This window comes from Phoxinus phoxinus (genome assembly GCF_949152265.1).
Source record: "Phoxinus phoxinus genome assembly, chromosome: 17".
NCBI lineage: Eukaryota > Metazoa > Chordata > Actinopteri > Cypriniformes > Leuciscidae > Phoxinus > Phoxinus phoxinus.
Window position 1 is genome coordinate 21,925,624 of NC_136892.1, and position 21,908 is coordinate 21,947,531.

General features: G+C 38.8%; 1 protein-coding gene across 7 annotated transcripts in view; it reads right to left on the reverse strand.

The window, feature by feature from the left end:
- The window catches only part of rimbp2a (RIMS binding protein 2a), a 56,419-nt gene that overhangs the window by 20,510 nt on the left and 14,001 nt on the right, over positions 1 to 21,908 (reverse strand). For 5 of the 7 annotated variants that reach the window (XM_079585912.1, XM_079585911.1, XM_079585910.1 and 2 more), the window contains 6 exons: positions 13,365 to 13,448; positions 7,616 to 7,705; positions 6,073 to 6,195; positions 4,209 to 4,313; positions 2,629 to 2,679; positions 2,103 to 2,123 (listed from right to left, as the gene is read on the reverse strand). In XM_079585912.1, coding sequence (XP_079442038.1) covers positions 2,103 to 2,123; positions 2,629 to 2,679; positions 4,209 to 4,313; positions 6,073 to 6,195; positions 7,616 to 7,705; positions 13,365 to 13,448 — 474 coding nt within the window. Of the gene's footprint in view, positions 1 to 2,102; positions 2,124 to 2,628; positions 2,680 to 4,208; positions 4,314 to 5,084; positions 5,154 to 6,072; positions 6,196 to 7,615; positions 7,706 to 11,207; positions 11,258 to 13,364; positions 13,449 to 21,908 lie in introns of those variants that run through there. The other 2 variants (XM_079585913.1, XM_079585914.1) reach the window with 2 other exon arrangements.

Genomic DNA, 21,908 nt, shown 5'->3' on the forward strand with positions numbered 1-21,908 from the left:
AAAATAGATTAATAATACTGCACGTTGTAAACTCTACATAAGTAATATTGCACAGGTTATTACAATGATAATGATAATGCACCTGGATTAATAACAGAGTGGGGTACTTCTTACCCTCCTTAATGTCCTGTGCCACTAACCTAACAGTGGCTGGAAAGAAGCTGTTAAACGGACGGGACTTGTGAGTGCTGATGCTCACAGGCCTGCGGTGTCTCAGATTGTAGCCTGTGTCCACCCACTTAAACAGAGCATAAGCTGGGTGGTGTTTGTCCCTAAGGATGCTCTGTGCTTTCCTCCTGCAGCGCTGTCTGTATATAGTGTCCATGGCGGGGAGGTTAGAGCCGATAACCCTCTCAGCAGTTTTTATGACCCGTTGCAGCGATTATGAACAGATGAAGACTTTAGCATTGTTTTTTTTTTCTTGCGAACCACTTCTGGATCACTAACCACTGGTTGAGAACCACTGAGCTACAGAAATATCTATAGTTTATAAATATGACAAATACAAAAAAAATGTGAACAACACATTATCTGCTTGTGAATAGAAACCTAAGATAAATTCATTTAATTAATTTAATGCATATTATCAGGAAAGCAAATGAATAATGGCTTAACACAGCAACTGCATCAAAGCATGCAATGAGAGCTCTTTTTAGTGCCAAAGGCATAAGAGGTTTAAATAAATAAATAAATAAATAAAACACAAACACAGGTTAAGAGTATTATCTAACGGATCATAATACTTAAACTTTTCCACTGTCTGGCCAAATGTTCTCATTGCTTAACTGTTCTATTTCATGCCAATCCGGCCCAGCCGGTACGGATATGGTTTCATTTTCCCCTGTAGGGCTGATAACAGAGATCTTTGGAGTGAAATACAAATGCGTCAGTCATTGCCTTGGTAATGCAAGAGGTTACAGACGATATGAGATGTAAATAGCGACTGCGTTATGGAGGATGATCAGATATTTATTTTAATGTTATCATTAACTTGCGATAATTTCACTCGAATAGTGCACTTAGCCAGCTACAAAGAAACTGGCAGCCAGGCAACAGACAAGTGACCAATCCTGAGTGGCGACGTCACTTCACGCATTCTACCAGCACGCTTAGCCAAAAAAGAGAAAACGGTTTGTAATCGTGCCGTGCCGAACCAAGCTCAAGTGGAAATATAACTGAAACCGTTCCTGACCATTCTAAGAACCGTTCGACCCGACGGTGGAAAAGCCAATTTTTAACAGGTCCTAGGTTTACCCCAACAACAAAATACGTGACGCAAAACCCTGTCACAGCCACAGGAAAAGTTAATTTTGTTTGTTAAACTCTTAACAGCAACAATTCATGGCCACACGGATGAGTGTAGCAGCGGAGATACTCAACTGGCACAGAATAATGCAATGATTTTAAAAGGACAGGTCACCCAAAAATTTTATTATTTACTTATTGTTCTTAGTGGAAGGTAATCGATTAATAGTGACTTACATTTCAGTCAGTTCTTAACACAAAGCTATGACTATGGTCTCAGAAAACTGTGAATGTAGAGCATTTATAGTGCTTTTGTGTGCTATTTGCAGTAAATAGTAGGAGTAAATTCAAAATATATGTGTTTGGAAAAGTAAATTGTGACAAAAAAAAATCAGTTTTCTTTATAAATTAATATTTTCAAACCATGTAAGATTATAAGACAGTATTTAATAGTAAAAGTAAAAGTAAAAGTATTTAATAGGCTACTCAATCAAAAGAATAAACAACTACAAGCCAAGTATACTTAGAATATACTTAATTATACTTTTAAGTATATCTCGATCAAAAGATTGAGTACAAGTATAGGCCAAATATGCTTAGACTTTTCTGTCAGTATAAATCAAGTATACTTAAGTGCAATTTTAAGTACATTTCTGAGTACTGTAAATAAAAAGTAGATGAAACAATACTTTCTTATTTTAAGTTTGAAAGAAGTATAGGCTACTAATAGCACACTTGAATAAACATATTTTTCGTAAGGAGTGCCGTGGTCCATGTTGTTTGTATGTCTCTAATGAGAAAAAAACTGATATGGAAGGTTGCAAAAAAAATCTCTACATGAGTGAGAGTGTGTGTACCTGCATTGTGTCCATATGGCTCTGTTTAAACACAAAGGGAAAACAAATAAATATAAATCAGAATGACAGGGGTCAGAGATGAAAAATAACACAAAACTAAATAATATAACATAATATTCAACCATGGAAAAAAAGATGAACTAAATGTCTCGAGACAAAATTGCAGGGTATAAAACAATATTAAAGATGGGAAGAGGCAAAAATGATGAAGGTCATAAAAATTAGGAACCACTGGAAGGACGCCCCGTAGGGAACATACATAAGCTCTCCTCAGATTAAGCTGACAGTACGTGACAAGTAGAAGCTTCTCAGACCGGCCCGACTGTCAGACATGGTGGTCTTTTATCAAACACAAGAGGGATCCAGACAGGCCGAACCTGTCCCTTCTAAACTTATCAGATAATTGGGGTAGACGGGTCCTTTTTGCACGAAAGGCAGACTCTGCTGACCATGCTATGAGTGTAAATTAGGCTTTTCATAGAAGGATGCCAAAGGACAGAACGAAAGGAAGTAGATTAAATTTTACCTCTAGCAGATGCACCACTTCTTCACGCTCTTTCTCAGTTTCAGCTTGAACCTGAAAATAAGAGATAGCGCATTTAGTTTAGCAGTACGAATGCCATTCCATTCACTCAAAACCCGACAAACTCAAACCTCAGGAAGTAACTGCAACGTCAGTAGGACATTATAATCTCGGAGTGATTCTGAAAGATTTGCCAAGATTTCTTTGGCAAAGCTACTTCATCTAATTTCAGACAGATTTATTGATCCCAGAGGGGAAATTCAGTATCTGAAGGGCAAAAATGGGAGTCAGAGTTTACAGCAGAGTTACTCATAAGTGAGTAAAATTTGCAGGCAAGCAGGTAATTGAGAGATACATACAGTAGACAAGCTATGATTGCCATGCAAGTTGTATCAGTAAGTCATTTGTGCATATATATCTGTGTTGTGTATGTTAGAGAGGTGAAAGCTCTGTTGAACCCCTCCCCAGGGATCTGCACTGATGCGGTGTCTGCTGTCGGCTCTAATTGCTTTGTTTGCCTGTCGCTGCTCCTTCCTGAAAGGCCGCAGACACAAAGGAAAGCAGCCATGATCCTATCATGTGATTGCACTGATTTTATCCAGCCCTACTAAGCCAGAATATCTACTGCTTCCACATCAGACTATTTTCTTATCCTTACGTCAACTTCTGCAGAAAGACTGGAAAGGAAGTACGGCATGTCATAATCCTTAGATATAATAAATAACAGATGAATATGATGTTGGCATGAGGAATTGAACTGGTTTGACATAGTGATCTGTGCTGTGAAAAGCTTACATTTAAAAAACGTTTTTGGAATAAAATGTCTGACTCCTTTGTTTAGCTATGGGTAATTTTATAGCTAGAAGTTTAAAGATTTTTTTTAACATAAATTGACAATTAAATATTAATTTTCACATTTCTCCATAAATGACAAAATCACAGCTTGGTTGGATATTATATATTATATATATATATATATATATATATATATATATATATATATATATATATATATATATATATATAAAATATTCTGTTCACTAATATTTACCTTGATTTTTCTTTAGTACACTAACTTGTTAAACTTTTTTATTCGAAAAATTGTTGGTTGGGTTGGAAATTGCTGTAATTGGTGAAAAACAATTGTATTGTACAAAATGTATTACATTTTCTAGCACAACTGATACCAACATTGATATTAATAAAATGTTGCCATGTGACACTGATATCACTGTAGACTGGAGTAATGGCTGACAAATTCAGATTTGTCATCACAGGAATAAATTACATTTAAAAATATATATTAAAACAGAAAAGAGTCATTATAAATTGTAACAATATTTCAAAATTTTACTGAAATTTTTTATATATATAAAAAACGCTGTCTTGCTCGACATAAGAGACTTTTCTCAAAAAACAATAAATAGGAATTTGAAAAGTTAAATAAATAAGCGACTGTAGTTTTATTTTTTTACCCATTCTGTGTGTGTGTGTGTGTGTGTGTGTGTGTGTGTGTGTGTGTGTGTGTGTGTGTGTGTGTGTGTGTGTGTACAGGCCTGTTTGAGGATCACTGAGGTTCTTACCTTCTGCAGAAGGCTGATCTCCTGCTGTCTGGAGTTGAGGAACACCAGGGCCTGCTCATGCTCTGCCTCCAGTTGCTGCCGCCGATCCGCAGCCTCTCGCATATGCTGAGAAATAGAAAAACAGAAAGAGAAAAAAGGGAATCGTGTTAGAATTAGGACGCGATTGTAGAAACCCCTGCTTTCTTAAACATACATTGTAGAACAAAACAATGAATCACTGTTCTGACCTGCTGTTTTCAGGCTCTGGACAAAGATCTGGGAAACAACATCATGAATAACCACACAGGCACTTAACACAGACACATTAAGCGCAATAGTGACAGTGAGTGATGACACCAACAGCCATTGACGGGAAGCGCTTGGTAAATACAACATGTTCTGTGAAAATGCAGAAAATCGAGAATAAACACGGATGAATAAAAAAACAACACACAATGACTACTGTAATAGACCGCTTGGGTTCAAGTTTCTTTCTCCTTTATTCAAGATGAAGTTAAACCGGACAGGAATTGGACTGAAACATATCAGATGTGTTGTGAGGCTTAAAAACTTAGAAAAGCTTATAAAGTCTAAGATCCATCTATTCTCCTCATTTCTCTCACTGTCCGCACCTTCATCCTCTTCAAGAGACTTAAAGCCTCCTTTCTTTGGTGGAAGTGTTTTAAGCACGACGCATACACACACCTTGCGCACTCGCATGCCTATTCAACTCGATGCTTTGCATAATCATTAACTTAGGAGCAGCTGAAGAGCTTCAGAGGACAGGAAACTACTCTACGTATTTAGAAAATGTTCAATTGAACATTTAATAAACTAGAAAGCATAAAAGCATGAATTACATGAGTCATATCAACATATTTTAAAGGGATAGTTTACCCAAAAATGAAAATTCTGTCATCACTGGCTCACAATCATGTCATTCCAAACTTGACGACTTTCTTTCTTCTGCAAAAAAAACAAAACACAAAAGTAGATATTTTGAAGAATGACTGACCAAAAATACAAAAAATGGAAAAAACACGAGGGTCAGTAAACGGTGACAGAATTATCCTTTTCGGGGGAGACTATCCTGTTAAGAGCTTAAGATTTAAAATAGATGATTTGCCCAGTGGACAGTTCAAATGAAACATTTCAGACGGAAATTCAAGAAGCTATTTTTTTCTTTAAAAGAAAATCTTTTATTACAGTCCTGCTGCTTTGCCTGGAATGATTATACATTTCTGCGGAGCAAGAGAGAAATATTCAGACAACATCAAAAGGAATTCTGACATTTTACAGAAAACAGTTTTCTACTCAACTCATTGCTATACTAGTTCTACTTTTTCTCATCTCACCTCATTTATCACATAGTCAATAATAAGAAAGGTAGGAGAGATAAATACATATTTATCCCTTTAAAGATGAGCAGTCGATTTCTTGTTATAAGAGCTTTTTCCCTTTCAAGATACATGACATAAGCAGTCAATAAGCCGACAAGTGCAGGAACACTTTTCATTGAACAATAAGTCAGCAACATGATGCCGGCAGAAACGAGTCCGATAAATGAAACTTTAATTATCTCAGCAGATATCGGTTTTTCCTTTAAAAGCAAGACCCTAACATTATGAAAGATGATCGTAAACATTACCGATTGGTTTACTAGATATGATAAAAGCTGTCATGGGGGAAAAGGATTTTAATTATATGATAAGCATTCAGTTTACAGTATTTTGGTCAGTGCAAGCCAAGGCAATCTCTAAACTCTTCTAAAATGAGTAGTATTCTTAATATTAAAGATATTTAATAACATTTGCAAGATGAATTGGATCCTGGTTGGACTTGAATCGATAATCGATCCTTAGTCAATATGCAACAATGATCTTACCTTTAGGACTCGCTCAAGGTTCTCCAGTTTGTCTTGGAGTTGAGCCTTCTCCTGCCTGGCCAAGTCTCTCTCTTGACTCACACAACCAAAGGCCTTTCTGAGCTGATCATAGTCTGACTTTACCTACAGAGTGAAAGAGTTGGGGAGAGATGAGGATACATGAACTGTCTAAAGCCTCAAAAGTCCAGCTAAACTTACAATAATGTCACCTAAACAATGGAAAGCAGAGTTAACACAGGAACCTTGGCCAGACTTCAGCTGTTGGACATTTAATAATGGCCACAACAAAGGGAAGCAAAACGGCTGACTCTGCATCAATGCTTGGATGCATTTTACAATGGACCGTGAGAGCACAGAATTAATCTTTTTGATAGATTATTTTAGTAGCTTTTTTCACTCTCATAAAAGGTGCAGTGGTTCTTTGAGGCTTGAAACATAACGCTACGGCACTGTGGGCTAAATAATAAAAATTCAGGTGATTTGTATCTAAGGCAACAGTTCTAAAAATAAAGATTCAGTGTTCAGAAATGCGTTTGACTTTTACATTGACTCACGATGCTGCCAGAGCTCAGAGAAACAACCAATCACCTGATGAGTGCAGAAGAGGGTCAACTCAGGACACAGTCAAACAAGAACCCCATCCACCAATCAAAATTCACCACTCAATATATCACACACTTGTGGCTGGCACACGCCCATACTCGGTCTCATTTATTAGGACACATTTCATCCGGCTCAGAGGCTCAGAGAAATGGGGAGGTTGATTCACATCTCGTATCGATCTAAGATCGGTATATGAGATTCCGCCTGGTGCCGAAGCGTGTGACAAACCGACCCGTCCCACTTGGGGTTATTTACCTACTCTCTTCTGCCTTGTTAGCACCGCTGAATGCTGGGAAATGAGTCTTTGATCATTGAGGGAATGGGAATGGGAGCGGACAACACTACCTGATTAAACAGAAGACATTTTATCTCAGACGCTTGTCTGGGGTTGTGACAGATGGCCCCTTTTTGCTGTTAGAGGAGAGGAACAGTCTGTGGATTATTCTGAGAGAGACTGCCAAACCATGGCCCGTCAGCTTGGCAAAAAGCACCGGTGAAATTGACACTATTAACACAATGAGTGCCATGGACTGCCACTCTCAGCGGTCCTGTGTTAGTACGATATCCACTCCTCAGCAGATTCACTACTCACATTGATACCCCTGTTCGGGTGTCACTGGATTTCCTTCACACTATGATAGAGTTTCAGTCTTTCACTTTCTGATGATCTCCAATTTGCATGTAGACACGTTTTTCACATCATGGAGGCCGATTTCAAACTATAATAAATGCATACAGGCAAAACCTCATCCAGTTTCATTGAGATAAATCTGGTCAAAACAAACAAGGCGGATATATTGACCAGACAGGGACACGATAAGATCAATACTGCCGATGAGATGCAGAGAAGAGCCCTTCGGGCACATGTTCTTAGAAGAGCCATGTAATGAGCAGCCATTGATCGGATGAGCTCGGCTGGGGCGTGATGACCATCTCTTACCTTCTCGTACTGTGCAGCCTTCAGGATGTGACTAAGCAGCTCACGATTGAGCTGTTTTCTTTCCAACAAAGCATCCTGAAGCTCATTCTTCTGTCAAGATAAAAAAAAAAAAAGGAGTCAGCTCATTCTGTACATAATATATGACCAAAATGTTATTATGACCAAATGTTATTTATGATCAATGTTATGATCAAATGTTTCACAATAACGATATATCATTATATTGTTATTTCTGTTAAAAAAAGTACAAAGAAGGACAAGTACCGGTACAATAGAATTCCGGCACAGTAGTTTTCTTTAACATGTAGGGCCCTATCATACACCCGGTGCAATGCGGTGCCAGGCGTGACAAGTGTTTTCTGCTAGTTTCAGCCCGACGCAGTTATCATTTTCAGTTATCATTTTTTGTTATTTACAGGGCGCATTAGTAATATAGGCGGGTGCACAACACACGTACACTCTGCTTATTACACACACAGGGACGTGCAAGACAAACATGGCAAATATTAATAATAAAAGGATTACAATGTAAAAGATTATTATTGTGTACATAAAGATATGGTGGAAGCTTGTCCCGTAGATGGTCTGCTTGCACGCTTTAACCTCGCACACGAACAGATCAGTTTCATCTTTTGAGAAGCGTTCAGTCTTTCTGCTTGAAAATTCCACCATGTAAATAGCGAATCCGCCATGGCACGAGCGCAACTGGCTTTTAAAGGGAATGGTAGATGATGACTCTGATTGGTTTATTGTACATTACGGCCAAAACACACCCATTACTCATTAAGAGAATAGGGACAACCCTTTTAGACCATGCACGCTGACCATTTTTCCCGTCATTAAACTAGCAAAAGTGGATTTGGACATGCCCTGAGTGCACTTGCACCGTGCGTTTTAGACCATACGCTTAGATCGTTAAAATAGGGCCCGTAGTAAGAAATACTACAGATGTCAATCAAATGTAAAAATAAAACCCTGCATAGTTTTCAATGTATGAATGAAATATAACTTGATTCTTGTTAAAGATACAAACGTTATTCAGTGAAGAGCAGTGAGTGATTTTCTATTTGTCTTTTGTTGTTTGATGAGCCTTAATGACACAGACAGCAGGTATACTAGGCTGCTGTCACTTTAAGACATAATGCACTGCTACAAAATACTGACATATCTGGTTTTCACCCTACTGTTTACATTTACTTAAGATATAACTGACTGTGTTTATCTATCTATCTATCTATCTATCTATCTATCTATCTATCTATCTATCTATCTATCTATCTATCTATCTATCTATCTATCTATCTATCTATCTATCTATCTATCTATCTATCTATCTATCGTATCTAGTATTTATCTACAGTATCTATCTATCTACTCTGTATATCTAAAAAACTGACAGTACCAATCGGAAGTGAAACTGCAGAGAAATACAATTTTGGACCGAGACATCTGGCCATTTCATCCAAAAGAAAAGTTAGATCAATATAGAAATTCTTTCAGACAACAGGATGTATATATGTGACTGCTTAGAGAACACACAAACACTGGGTGATGCTCTCAGTGATAAAACACAAATCTCTTTTGCCTGTAGGGACTGAAGATGGGTGCTCATTTTGCCACCCATAACTGACTGTGCTTAAAGAGCCACCAAAACCTCAAAATCTCTGACACGGCGTGTATGAAAAAAGAATCAATACTTCATGGAGAATGGCACCATGCAGCAATTGCCACAGACCAGGATTCAATTTGTTGGTAGATTACCTTTTTAATTTAATTAAAGTCATTTATGCAGTTTTTGAAGTGTATAATTTATTTAGTCACAAGCCTCACAACATAAAACTGCTAAAATATGAAGTGTTCTCAAACAGGTTTCCCAAACACTCCCACTCTCTGCGATTGGTCAGATAGTTGATAGCCATGCCCCAAACTCACAACATTGAGCCAGCATTTGTATGTGGGCTGGTTGAAACAAACCTAAATATTTTGAAATCAGAGCACCTATTTACACTTTATGAGGGAATCAACCTAAAGATAGCTTACTTATCGATGTCTCAGTATTAAGCTAGGACTGCATTTGAAAATGTAAAACACTACACACATTGGCATTGAGCACTGTTTAGAAAAGGTAGAAAAAGGCAACAAACAATGAGAAAGAAAAGAGAAAGGCAAATCATCTCACATCTAAACAGGCAAGTTGTATCTCATCACACTTTATCTACTCATAAATGCACACGAACAAGCTTGGAAAGTCATTTCAAATACACTACTGTGACTGTTTAACGTAGCCATCCATCTTTTGAAGTTTTCAAAGTGCCACACCCTGACTGAACTCTGTGAGCGTCTCTGACTCAGCATCCTGTCCCTTCCTAGCTGGCTCACATCTCACAGTATATCAGGTGGCAGGTTTGCTCAACAGCAACTAGAGGAGCATTTGAACTTTCTTGTCAGAAGCCCTGTCTGTCAACCACAGTGTCACCCAGGACATGACAGCTACTGCACACAAGGGCAGCGCACACTCAACTGCTAGCAAACGGTGACCACTGCAGACCTCCCATGAGATCACGTGTAGCATATCCGCATATACATTTGGGAACATTTCAGCCATCATGTTCTATTACCTCATATGAAAGGACAGTCCTTAACCTCTGCTCAAGGGACCTTTAAGAGACCACTGAACTGGCTGCACATTGAAACCTAGAGTTAAAAATGTGCAGTTATGTTCTCTGCGCAGTCACAGCTGATTAAGCACAGCTTTAATGTAGCAAAGATTAGACTACCATGGGATTATCAACAGAAACTCTCACAGGGATGTAAGTTAAAGCAGCGGCACGTTTCATACCCAGGAATTCTGCTTTCGATTTCCATACGGATGGATCAAGCAGCAGAACGGCAAAAAAAGAGGCGGTCTTGGGAAGAGAGAGCGAAAGCGTGCCACAAGAATGGACTAATTCAAGCAGACACGGCTGCCCGATCCCCACCCTCCGGTTTGGCCCCTGGTTTTGCAGCTGCTCAGAAAAGCTTTGCTCATCCTTCCAAAACATTCACTGAGATGAGGCTCTTTACATGGCCAACCACTGCAGCATTGTAGATGTATATAGGGTGTGTGGGTGTTGTTATACAACCACAGACATACAGTATTAACAGGAGAAACAGAGACTCTGGGAGGCAGTAAATCTGTGGGTCATGTTGAACTGAGATTATTTATTTGTCATGCTAGGTTAATTTTATTTGTTTATCAAACATCTAACAGTGCTCACATAGGACAACATGCCTTGAATGCTTAGACAAATCATGAGAAACCAAAATATACAATATTTGTAGAGAGTGGCAAAAAAAAATGTTGTTTAGTATAGCATGTCAACTTCCCAAAAGTATTTAATGTCAACTTCCCAAAAGTATTTAATGTCAACTACCCAAATATCCATGGCTGTACCAGGGTACTGGCACTGGCTCACTATACATTGACTCTTCTAAACTTACTAAAAGGAGTTTGTTCTGTGCACATTTCATTTAGCCAATACACATTCAATTCTTTAACATGCAGCTTATAGTGGCAGATCTGCCAATCTTAGGTGACATCTCCAGTCTGTACCTGTAACAAACAGAAATCTTAGCCTCTGATCCTGCTGTGAAAGCTCAGGCTTCTCTCCCGCTGAGAGCAGGTGGTTTCCATGACAGCTACAGGAGGTCGGGAGGGAGACCGCATCCTCCCTTAGCCTGTCAGAATGCTGTCACTGCACTGATGTATATACCACAATAAACAAATAAGGCAGTTTAGATACTTGGCATTCAATGATGGAAAAAATGCTCATTAGACAGATTTGATCCTATTAGACAGCTGTTTGTTATTCAGAGCGACTATCTACGTGACCTCTTGACATGTCATCTCTACAAGTCGCAAAACACCCTTTGAAGCATGCTAATTAACACCCCCAGCTCATAAAAATTATTAGAATGAATCAACTGTTGGACTAGCGCCGTGGTGCTACAGCACTTTGATAGCAGCACAAGGGTTTTGAGCAGCATTATCAAATTAACATAGTTGACATTGAAGGATAAAGATGTTTTTTTCAGGGAATTTTAAAAGCACATTTGAGCGTTTGCCACCAAGAAGTATTTGGTTGAAGATCAAACATGCTATTCCTGTGCTTTTCCATTAAACAGCCAATGGATCTCCACTAAGGAGGTGGTGTGTGGTAGCTTCATTCATACGAACTGTGGGGAGAAGCTGGGTAACTTATGTGCCCTGTACACATGTGAAACCAAATATTTAAAATCACTGGCTTTCCTTGTGTAGTCCATGGTTTTAACAGCTCAACCAGAAGTTTTTGAAAGGTTTCTGAGTCTAAATCCTTTATGAGGGAATATAAATCTTTTTCTTTTTTTTTTATCAATATGCAAACCTTGCAGGATACGGACAACTCTATTCAAATGGTTAATGATTAAGTACTGTATATCAATTCCAAATTTACTGTAACACGACTACTGTGACACATCAGGGTTATGTTTTGAATCTGAATATTGGGGGTGTATTAATCCACCAACAATAATTCCTCAATGTCAGTAATAAATAATACAATTATTTAAAAAATATATAAAATAATACAATTTATAAAATACTTTTTGAATTTAGCAGTAACATTTTCAAATAAAATCAAAAATTAAATTAAATTTAAATTTCATTCAATTCAATTAATTTTTCATTAAAGGTAGGGTAAGCGATATTTGAAAAAAGCTGTTTGAAAGTTGGTCGGACCGACAAAACAACAAACGTGTAGCCAATTAGCATTAGGGGGCGTATGACGGTGGATGAGAGCGTACGAGCAAGAGGGAGATTTAAAAAAAGACTGTAGAAAGAGAGAAGGCTGAAAGACATTACAAAAGAGAAAAGCTCATAAGAATATAACTGTGAAAAGAAAAGTTATGATCAGGAAAGAGCTTTAGGACCCACATTAATATTAGAAAAGCTTTCCAGCGCTGGAGAGAGCTAAGCGAGGGGGGCTGAAGATGCGGAGGTTGCTTTGATTTCGCTCCATACGTGAGTAACATTGGTTTGTGTCATTGTTTGTCTGGAGCTGCTGTGCTGTTGGCAACTAACAACAAACTGTTGTTTGTATTTACTCTTGTGTATGCATGTTAATTTTTGTGCTTCCTTGTCGTTCACTTTATCTTTCGTGAAGTATACATTTTTGTTGTGCTATAGACATCCACTCTTGCATTGCGTGTGTAACAGAGGCCAGCTAGTGAGAGATGTGGAGGCTAATGAGAATGCAGTGTTACCAGCGATCGGGGTCCAAGACCGACTTGGAGCAGGGCGGTTAGGACTGGAGGGAGAGCTTTGGAGGTGAAGCAATGAAGAGAGGGGTGTGTTTGTTTGGGTTGATTTCAAATATCAAAAATGTTCAGCAACGACTTTGAGAAATAACATACTGCATTTTTTATTGAAGATTGGTGGGTTCAGAAAACCTGTCTGAAACAAGTTTGAAAAAGAGAAAAGAGACTAGCAAAGGCAAAGGTGCTGTTGAGCAACAGGATTGGGTGTGCTTTGTTGAAAACAATAAAAGCTTTAGCAAGGACAGGCATTACAGGAAGAAAAAACTACCCAAGAAAACAGCTAGAACAATCTTTAAAGTGTACAGATCAGTGTCAGTTGTGGTTTATGGTTATGGAGTGCAACAGGAGAGAACACATAGTTTCAGACATTATCAGCCAATACATTATGCACTGCGTAGCTTGTGCTGGTACTCACCAAAGTCTTACATACTAATGCCTTGTTCTTCACTTCTCTCTCAAGGATCTGACACCTTTTCCTCCGATCGTTGACCTCTGACACCTAGAAGGATGAAGAACAAGAACAAAGGGATGTGACCAATAATAACTGATTTAACTGAAAGGATTTAAATCCATATTGTATGACAGAACATAAGAAAGATTATCAGAGTATTGCCGTTTAACAAAAAAGAATGCATTGAAGCATCTTCCAGATACTATAAAGGGCCTTAAAGGGTTAGTTCACCCAAAAATTGTAATTCTGTCATGATTTGCTCACCCACATGTTGTTCTAAACCTGTATGAGTTTCTTTCTTCTGTTGAACACAAAAGAAGATATTTTGAAAAATGTTGGTGACCAGACAGTTGACGGTAGCCATTGACTTCCATAGTATTTTTTTTTCCTACTATGAAGTCAATGGCTACCATCAACTGTCTGCTCTTTACTGACATTCTATAAAATATATTCATTTTAGTTCAACAGATTAATGAAACTCCATATAGGTTTGGAACAACATAAGGGTGAGTAAATGATGGCAGAATTTAGATTTTTGGGTGAACTAACCCTTTAATCAGGGAAGATGCCATATTTACTCTGTTACAAATGAAAAGATAAGTACAGATGCACCATATATATATCAAATGTTGTACAATTAATTCTTTAAGTCATATGTAATTGTTTACAATAAAAAAGTTTGGGAAACCCATTTGAAAACAATCATTAATATGCAAGTGGTGCAAATATGACTCACAATTCAGCTGTGTGTAACTTATAATGCTCATTTAAAGAGTTCCCGAACATCTAGTAATGGTCTGAAACATTTAAGACAATATTAGATGATCTCTCCTTATGCTCAGAAGATTCATGATTAGAGAATCATGGGCTAATCCCAGTAACTTCATTCGAGGGCAGTAAAACTAAGAATACTAGAATACTAGTAAGATAGGGCATGTTCCAGAAAGAAAGGTCTGGATGTGTGTGAGAGTGTTCGACGCCTAACGATGGGTGTTTTAAAGCAGTCATGCGTAGCATTAGGGCTCTTGAGACTGGGGCAGAGAAGGAACAGCTGGGAGCTCAAACCTAGTGGTGTGGAAGTAACAACCGTTTCATCTGTGTCAACATGTTACACAGCTGAGCTTTGCTAAACTGAGGGCTTTTTCACCCAAACCAACTTCGTTATAACAAGACAATGCCTCCCATTAAATGAGATGAACGAGAAAACGCTGATCATTTATCTGAGCTATTAACACTGAATGGTAAATCCTCACGCTACTCGACTGGCAAAATGACAGCATCACCTCCGGTAAGTCGGAGAGAGCAGTCAAAGCGCTACGCATTGCGTGCTCGTGTGCGTTTTACAGTGGGGGAGGGGACTCTGTAGTTGCTATAGAAACCTACTCATCCAGGTAGCAAGTTAATCGTGAGAACGAGCAGCCTATTTGACACTCATTCACAATTCGCTGTTAAACGAAACTCACAGGGTACAGCAAACTCCCTTCATTTGGAAAACAGTCCAAGATTGTGCAAATACAAAATGGATAATGTGTAACAGGAAACCCTGAAAGGAATCACCATGACATGGTACATCTCATCAGGGAGGAAGTGCATCTCTATGGGAAGGAAATCTCGGATTTCACCTTTCCATCTGCCCTATCATTAAAAGATACCATTATGCCTCCATTACCCACATCAATGGCTTTATCAATTTGTATATATATGTCTATCTTATATGTTTAAAGCTAGGGTAGGTAATCCTGTTCAGAAACATTTTTTTTTATACTGGGTGAAATGGTCCTTCCATTCTGATAGTAGTCAATACATTAAGTGTTCAGAAAAAGGAATGAAAAAAACCTGACCTCTGTAGCAGCTGTAGGACAGTAAAAACTCTGACCAATCACTGCCATTCGGTGCGAATGTAAAGAACCAATCAGCTGCCTTCATGTCTCGTGCCCGAGCACCACTGCGTGCACAGCAGTGATGCGCGGGTCAATGTATAAACAACCCGCACCCGACCGACATTTTCAACTAACCCGCCCGCAACTCGGACTGCAAAAAAAAAAGAAAGAAAATATTGTACCCGACCCGCGTTTTTTAAAAGTAGCTATAGTAAATGCTCATCGTAGCGTCATTGGGCCGTAGACGGAGGAACTAGGGGTGCGCATTTTTCTGAATGCTGTATGATATCGCCAAGTGTTTTGTAATAAAGGCTTGATGTATTCATTTATTTCGTTTAATTTTCTTAACAATTAAGATGCTGCATGTGTTTATCCAGTCTAATCGAAGTGTGCGTCTCTCCCCCGACTTTCCCAACAAAAATCCCGCCCCCTCTCAGCAAATACATAAAACTGACATTACTGAGCTATATGCGTTTAAAAGTAGCATATTAAAATGGCACAATGGCATTGCTCAGTTCAACGTGTTAGGAAATCGGGCATTTTGTCCCGCGTCAGCTTTTATTCAAAAGTTAATAACGCGCTCAACATTCAGGTAAATAAGGATTTCCCACTGTCATCTCTGCAGACTGAGCTTGTGCGTCATCCTCGCGCATTCAGCCAATAAAGTGTAGACCTATGTATTTCATAGAACATTGTGTCTAGTACTATATAAATTACAAAGGTTTAATTGGTATCTTTATTTCAAACGACCCGACCGACCGCTACCCGAATATCATTAAAAATATTTTTGGATGACTCGTAACCGCGGGTGACCGCAGGCACCCGCTCAGCTCATTTTGGATCAACCCGCGCATCACTGGTAGGTACATGCAGCTGACTCCAAATGTCGATGCGCGTTCATGTTTGTGGGGGGGGCGTAGCTTTGGACGGAGCACTGACAGGAGGGGGCGGAGCTTAGAAGAGGTGCCACTTTCAAATCTGGCTAGCTCTCCAACATTACCTACCCTAGCTTTAAATGGACATTTTGTAGTCGACTAGTCTAAGAAGACTAGTGAAAAACGATCTGTATAAGCGATACAATTGAAATAGCCTACTTAATCTATTAATCAAACAAATCAAATCCCATATTGAATGCAACTAAAAAAAAATATATCAATCATATACAAAGTGCTAGCCTTGCATTATGATCACTGTACTTGTACTTACACTGTACACTGCGTTCACTTAATCAACGTTAGCCAATAGACATAGGCCTACAGTATATACAGTATAATTCAAAATCTTTCCCCTTTAAATCAGTATCAAATTTCATACCGGTATTGTCCCTCATTTCTGGTAGTATAACAAACCTATATGCAAGCTTAATTGTTGACATAATGAAAATTTGACATTCTACACAAAACCTTTTTAATTTTCTTTCAAGTCAAAATACTATTTAACCTTGATCATCTTCAGAGTACCGGTATATATACGTATTTAGCCCGCTGCAAGCGACACAGAGAAAACTAAAGCAGCAAATTCTGAGGTAAAATTAAATAAATTTTTCCACTCCAGATACTTAAAACGCAACATTAACATTATGGTAATTTGAATATAGCCTTTGTAAAAATATATAGCAAAACATAAATGTGCAACAACAACAACAACAAAAATGTCGACTAGAAGCAGCAGTATTGTTTAGTCGACTACTTGACTGGAAGGTTAAAGGTAAGTAATGAAAGAAACATATATCTTAGAGAACTCAGTGTCAAATGCCACAGAAAGACTTAATTGTTGCATTCTAATCTTTCTCATGACACTTACATATGCAGCGGTGGAAGCTTCCAACTTTGAACCCCAGAGATATATGCATGGGGTGTGATAATGATGCTACAGTGCTCAGGATGTCAACATGGTGATTGATTTATTCTTGGCTCAGCATCCTGCTGTCCCGAGACTCTTGGTGCCAAGAAGCCTCTGAATTGGTTATCATTGAATCTGTGTTTTTAGCTTGCTACGGCTTTGAACAAACCTTTAAAGGGATAGTTCATTCTATTTTGAGGGGGGAAAATTGGCCATACGATAAAAGTAAGTCAGTTGGGTTCAATGTTGTTTTGGACCCCATTGACTTTCATTGTATGGACAAAAACAGTTCTTCAAAATATCTGATGACAAACACATTACAGATGTATGATCTGTAGTTGAATATAACATGTAAATATTTTTGACCTGATCTTATTTCAGGCATTTACAAAACAACCCATTCTAAAAAAGTGCAAAAATGCTAACTAGTTTCTAGGTTTTATGACTCTTTCATGTATTATTAGTTCTCTTAAAGACCCCCTGTGGTGAAAATCAAGATTTTAAACGTGGTTTATATGTCTATGTGGTGTTTTTAATATGCTTTAAGACAAATCATGCACAAATTCATCAGTCAACACCATTGCTGAGTATTTTCTCCTTGCAGTGTACCAAAGACAGTCTCAAAAACTCCCTACCTCCCTAATTCCTATACCATTACAAATATGTAACCAATCCTGTCAATGAGCAATCTTTATTTCTAGGGATGCTGATTTTTAGAAGGTAGCTGCCTGACTCTGCAAACAAGAACATGGTTTGTGTAACATCAGCAACACATTATTAGCGGTTTGGGTTTCATAATGTAGTCAAGCCAAAGGCTAATCATATCAATTACCATGATATGTCAACTCTTACTCAAATTCTGAATTAATTATATATAGCCTAGAAAGGGTGCACAGACCGTTCCCTTTAAAATCACAAAAAAATCTGTCACTCATCTCAGTTTGCAATCTCTCAAAGATCCATTATAATCAATAAAGTTGTCTACACTGCACAATGGACCTCTTAATTACATTGTGTCTACACTTTGTTAATGAGAGGTTTTGCGAGTGTGCAGTGCAGTTCAGCGCTGAACTGAACTGAAATTAATTGACTAAATTGATTGGCCACTGAGCTCAAGAGATCAACAAACATGTCTGCTATTGGCTACATTGCTCACCGCTGCAATAATATGTTGTAAATAGAAACATTTGACTCCAGAGCGCAAACACATATACACACTGGATCGTTTACCAAACCGGTTTCGTCAATATGATACTACAGTATCAACTGAGTGTGCTCTTGCTTTTGTTTGAGGGTGTTCAGCACGCTCATGCACCCCCGTAGAACCAGACCTGTATGTATTCTCTCTTCCACTTCTTCTTTTAAATAAATTACTTGTTTAAAATAAACTGCTGAAATAAACCAATATTTCCAGTTGCCATTGTGTAGCGTTTACTACAGTTGGACGAGTGGTTTAGGTAGTCTGAGCTGCTGTGAGTGAGTGGAGGCGGGGACTAATTAGCATATTCATGGTTCTGCATCAAATTAAGCAATTACATTCACGCTATTTTAAGGCATGAAGGAATTATTTTCACAAGAAAAAATAACATTTAAATATGGCATTGTGTTTATCAAAGATGAGTTTTAACGGATACAATTATTGACTGCAGGGGGACTTTAACATTTATGTCTATTCTCACTAGAAATGGAGCACTTTGAATCATTATGATGGCAAGATAGCTTGTTAACGGAGTATTAGAGTACTGTCATTTAAGCCTGTCTCCCCACTATCCTAAAAAAGAAACAGTGATGAATCTGGCTCAGACTCCAGGCATAGAGAACATCCTGACTGACTTTGAATTTACAGTAGCTTAATGTCTTAGGAAGCTCTTTTTTTGCATGATAACTCTTGCAAATGTCCTGAAGTAAAGAGCCACTTAATTAAGATAAAGACAGAGGACTTTACATTTCCAAAGGGAATATACAATGCAATACTAATGACGTACATTTAGAAAGACAATTATGGCTCTTGCTCTAAGTATGCATGTAATAATATCCGCTTTAAAAGGTATAGTAGCATTCGAAGACACGTTTAACTGAGATAATGTGCTGACTGACATATTCTTGCAAACAGCAAATAATGTATTCATTCACATGACTGTCTGAGTGGATTGAAGGACCATGCCCGTAAGAGGACCAGAAGGAGAACACGGGGCATGGGATATTTTTAAATAAGTCAATAACTATTGAACAGCAAGTGTCACTCAGCTAAGGCGCGGGATTTGCTGTAACCATGACAACCGGCAAGATGCAGGGAGGCCACTGGCTGCCTAAAAAGTCTGACCCAGGACAACTTAAAGAAAGAAAAAAACACAGATCACAGAAAATCTCTGACCTGCTGCCTTAATTCATGGAAATAAAGAAAAGTAATTGAATGCATCTAGATGTGCACATTCAAGACAAGAGCAGGTGGCTTTTTAATACATACATGCAGCCCTGATCTGATAACATGCTTCAGAAGAATCAAAACTTGCGTTCTTGCATAATCCTTCATCATGCATCTAGAAGCATGAAAATACATGATGCATGAACTGGGGTAATACCCAGCTATGAGCATGTATACACAGAGAGAGAGAGCGCGAGTGAGAGAGAGAGGATTTACTATGCTGCACAGCTCCTCATGCAGAAACACACACTGGAATCCCCACAGCCAAGCTGCAGGCAGAGGAAGGAAAGTGAGAGAAACAGAGAATTGCAGCAAGAGGAGAAATGAGAAGAGGAAATATTTACCGTCTCAGTTCCCAGTTCCAAAGGCTCTTAAACCTACTCAGAAAATATTCTTTCCTTTCCCTACTGCACTCTTCCTCTCCTCCTCCGTCTTGCTTCCTCTGGGCGTGCAAATGACAGACAGCGGTAACGGCAGCTCTCTCTCTTTCTCGATCTCCTTCTCTCTTTACAAGGCCTGCTGCATGCTGCAGAAGCAGAGGTACAGTGCTCCCCCACCATACGCTACGGTCTGCCCTCCATCCCCTCCCTGAGTGACTGATGCTGAGTGCGGGTGGAGGAGAGAGGAAGTGGGAGGGGGAATGATGGAAATAGGCTGTTGAGTGGGCGGCAACTCCTAAAACCATTAACCCCTCCCCACCGGTACCAAACCTCCATGCAGAACTGAAGCGGACACAGGAAATAGGTGGAGCTAATTAGGAAAAATCTTTACCATGAACCCCACAACCCCATCAGTAGGGCTCGACACCAAACAATATATAAATATTATATTATTAGTAATATTCTTACATTTTTTGTTCACTGGATATTTTTTTCTTATATCAACATTTTATTTTACATTTTCTTTACCCTGATTTAGAGGTAACAACCTCTTTCCTTTGCTGTCTGCTGTAATCTGCACTGCTTTAAGGGAGTCCCGCATCTGAGAAACCCTGCAGTCAGACTGATACCTCTGCTTGCGAACATGACTAGGTAAAATGAGGCAGAATGTGGCTTCCGGCTCGCTCGAAGAGTGAGGTTTATACACCACATAGAAATAGGAGTGTAATGGATATGAAGCATCATACCACAAAGCTTTCAAAGCGCCGCTGAAATTGTGGGATTCTACATGTATGGGGGTGGCCTATATAGATTTCCAGTTAAAGGGAATGCATATACATTACAGAAACAGTGAAAACAAGCACCTTAAATATGTAGAGATACAAGGATACTGTCAGAGTGAGCATGAAGTAAATCAACAAGAATGATGCATCTGTCAGCAGATGGTTAAAAAATATGTAAAAAAAAAATAAGGGTTTACGTGCAGCAGTTATTGAAAAGTATGGACAAATAAGGGACTGTTTGCACAAAAACGTTTTCAACTAAAAACAGGTTTCAAAGTGCAAGTTTTTGAAAACGGTCTCCGTGTTAACAACAAAAATGTGAATCTCTGAAGATCATGACTTCATGCACATGCGTATTACATGTTCAGTCTGTATTCTTCGCCATCTAATGGCCAGGCAGCAGAATACAGCGTTTTTAGTTGTTTTCACAGATCCGTGTGAATGGGGATCGTTTTGACAATGGTGTCATCTGTGCGCTGAAAATTCGAAGGAAAAATATAATCATATACTCAGGTAACATTTACACATAGCCGGGTATTTAAAGAAACGAATATTCCCCCCCCCCTCCGTTTTCAATAATAACATTGTGCACACAACCCGCATAAATACGCCGTCGTGCGCCATCATAACTATGGCAAACCTATGGGCGGCAGTGTAGGGAGAAGGATAAAGCCATGCAAGCCAATCAGAATCCTCAGAATCGACAAGAGAGAACCTAAAAAACTCTTTTCTCCCAGTTGACACGGCCTGCGTGCTGTATACACATGGGTGAACTAAAGCAGGAAACAAGATAATAAACAAGCAACTTAACTACAGACAGTTGAAGAACATAATCGGTAACTAAGCAATGAGCGAGAACAGAACAGAACAGAACCAGAACACGGGAAAAACCCCACCCAAAACAACTTGTAACAGCATGACGCAGAATTTACAGAGAAAATAGACATTAATGAACACAAAGAGCTATAACACTACACATAAACCAAAAACCAGGGTTACTCAAATCTGGCCCTGGAGGGCCACTGCCCTGCAGAGTTTATCTCCAAGTTCCTAATCAAAGACATCTGAACAAGCTAATCGAGGTCTACAGAGTTACAGGTAGATGAGTTTGATCAGGGTTTGAGCTAAATTCTGCAGGGCAGTGGCCCTCCAGGGCCGGACTTGAGGAACCCTGCCATAAACGTTAACGCGGAACTCAG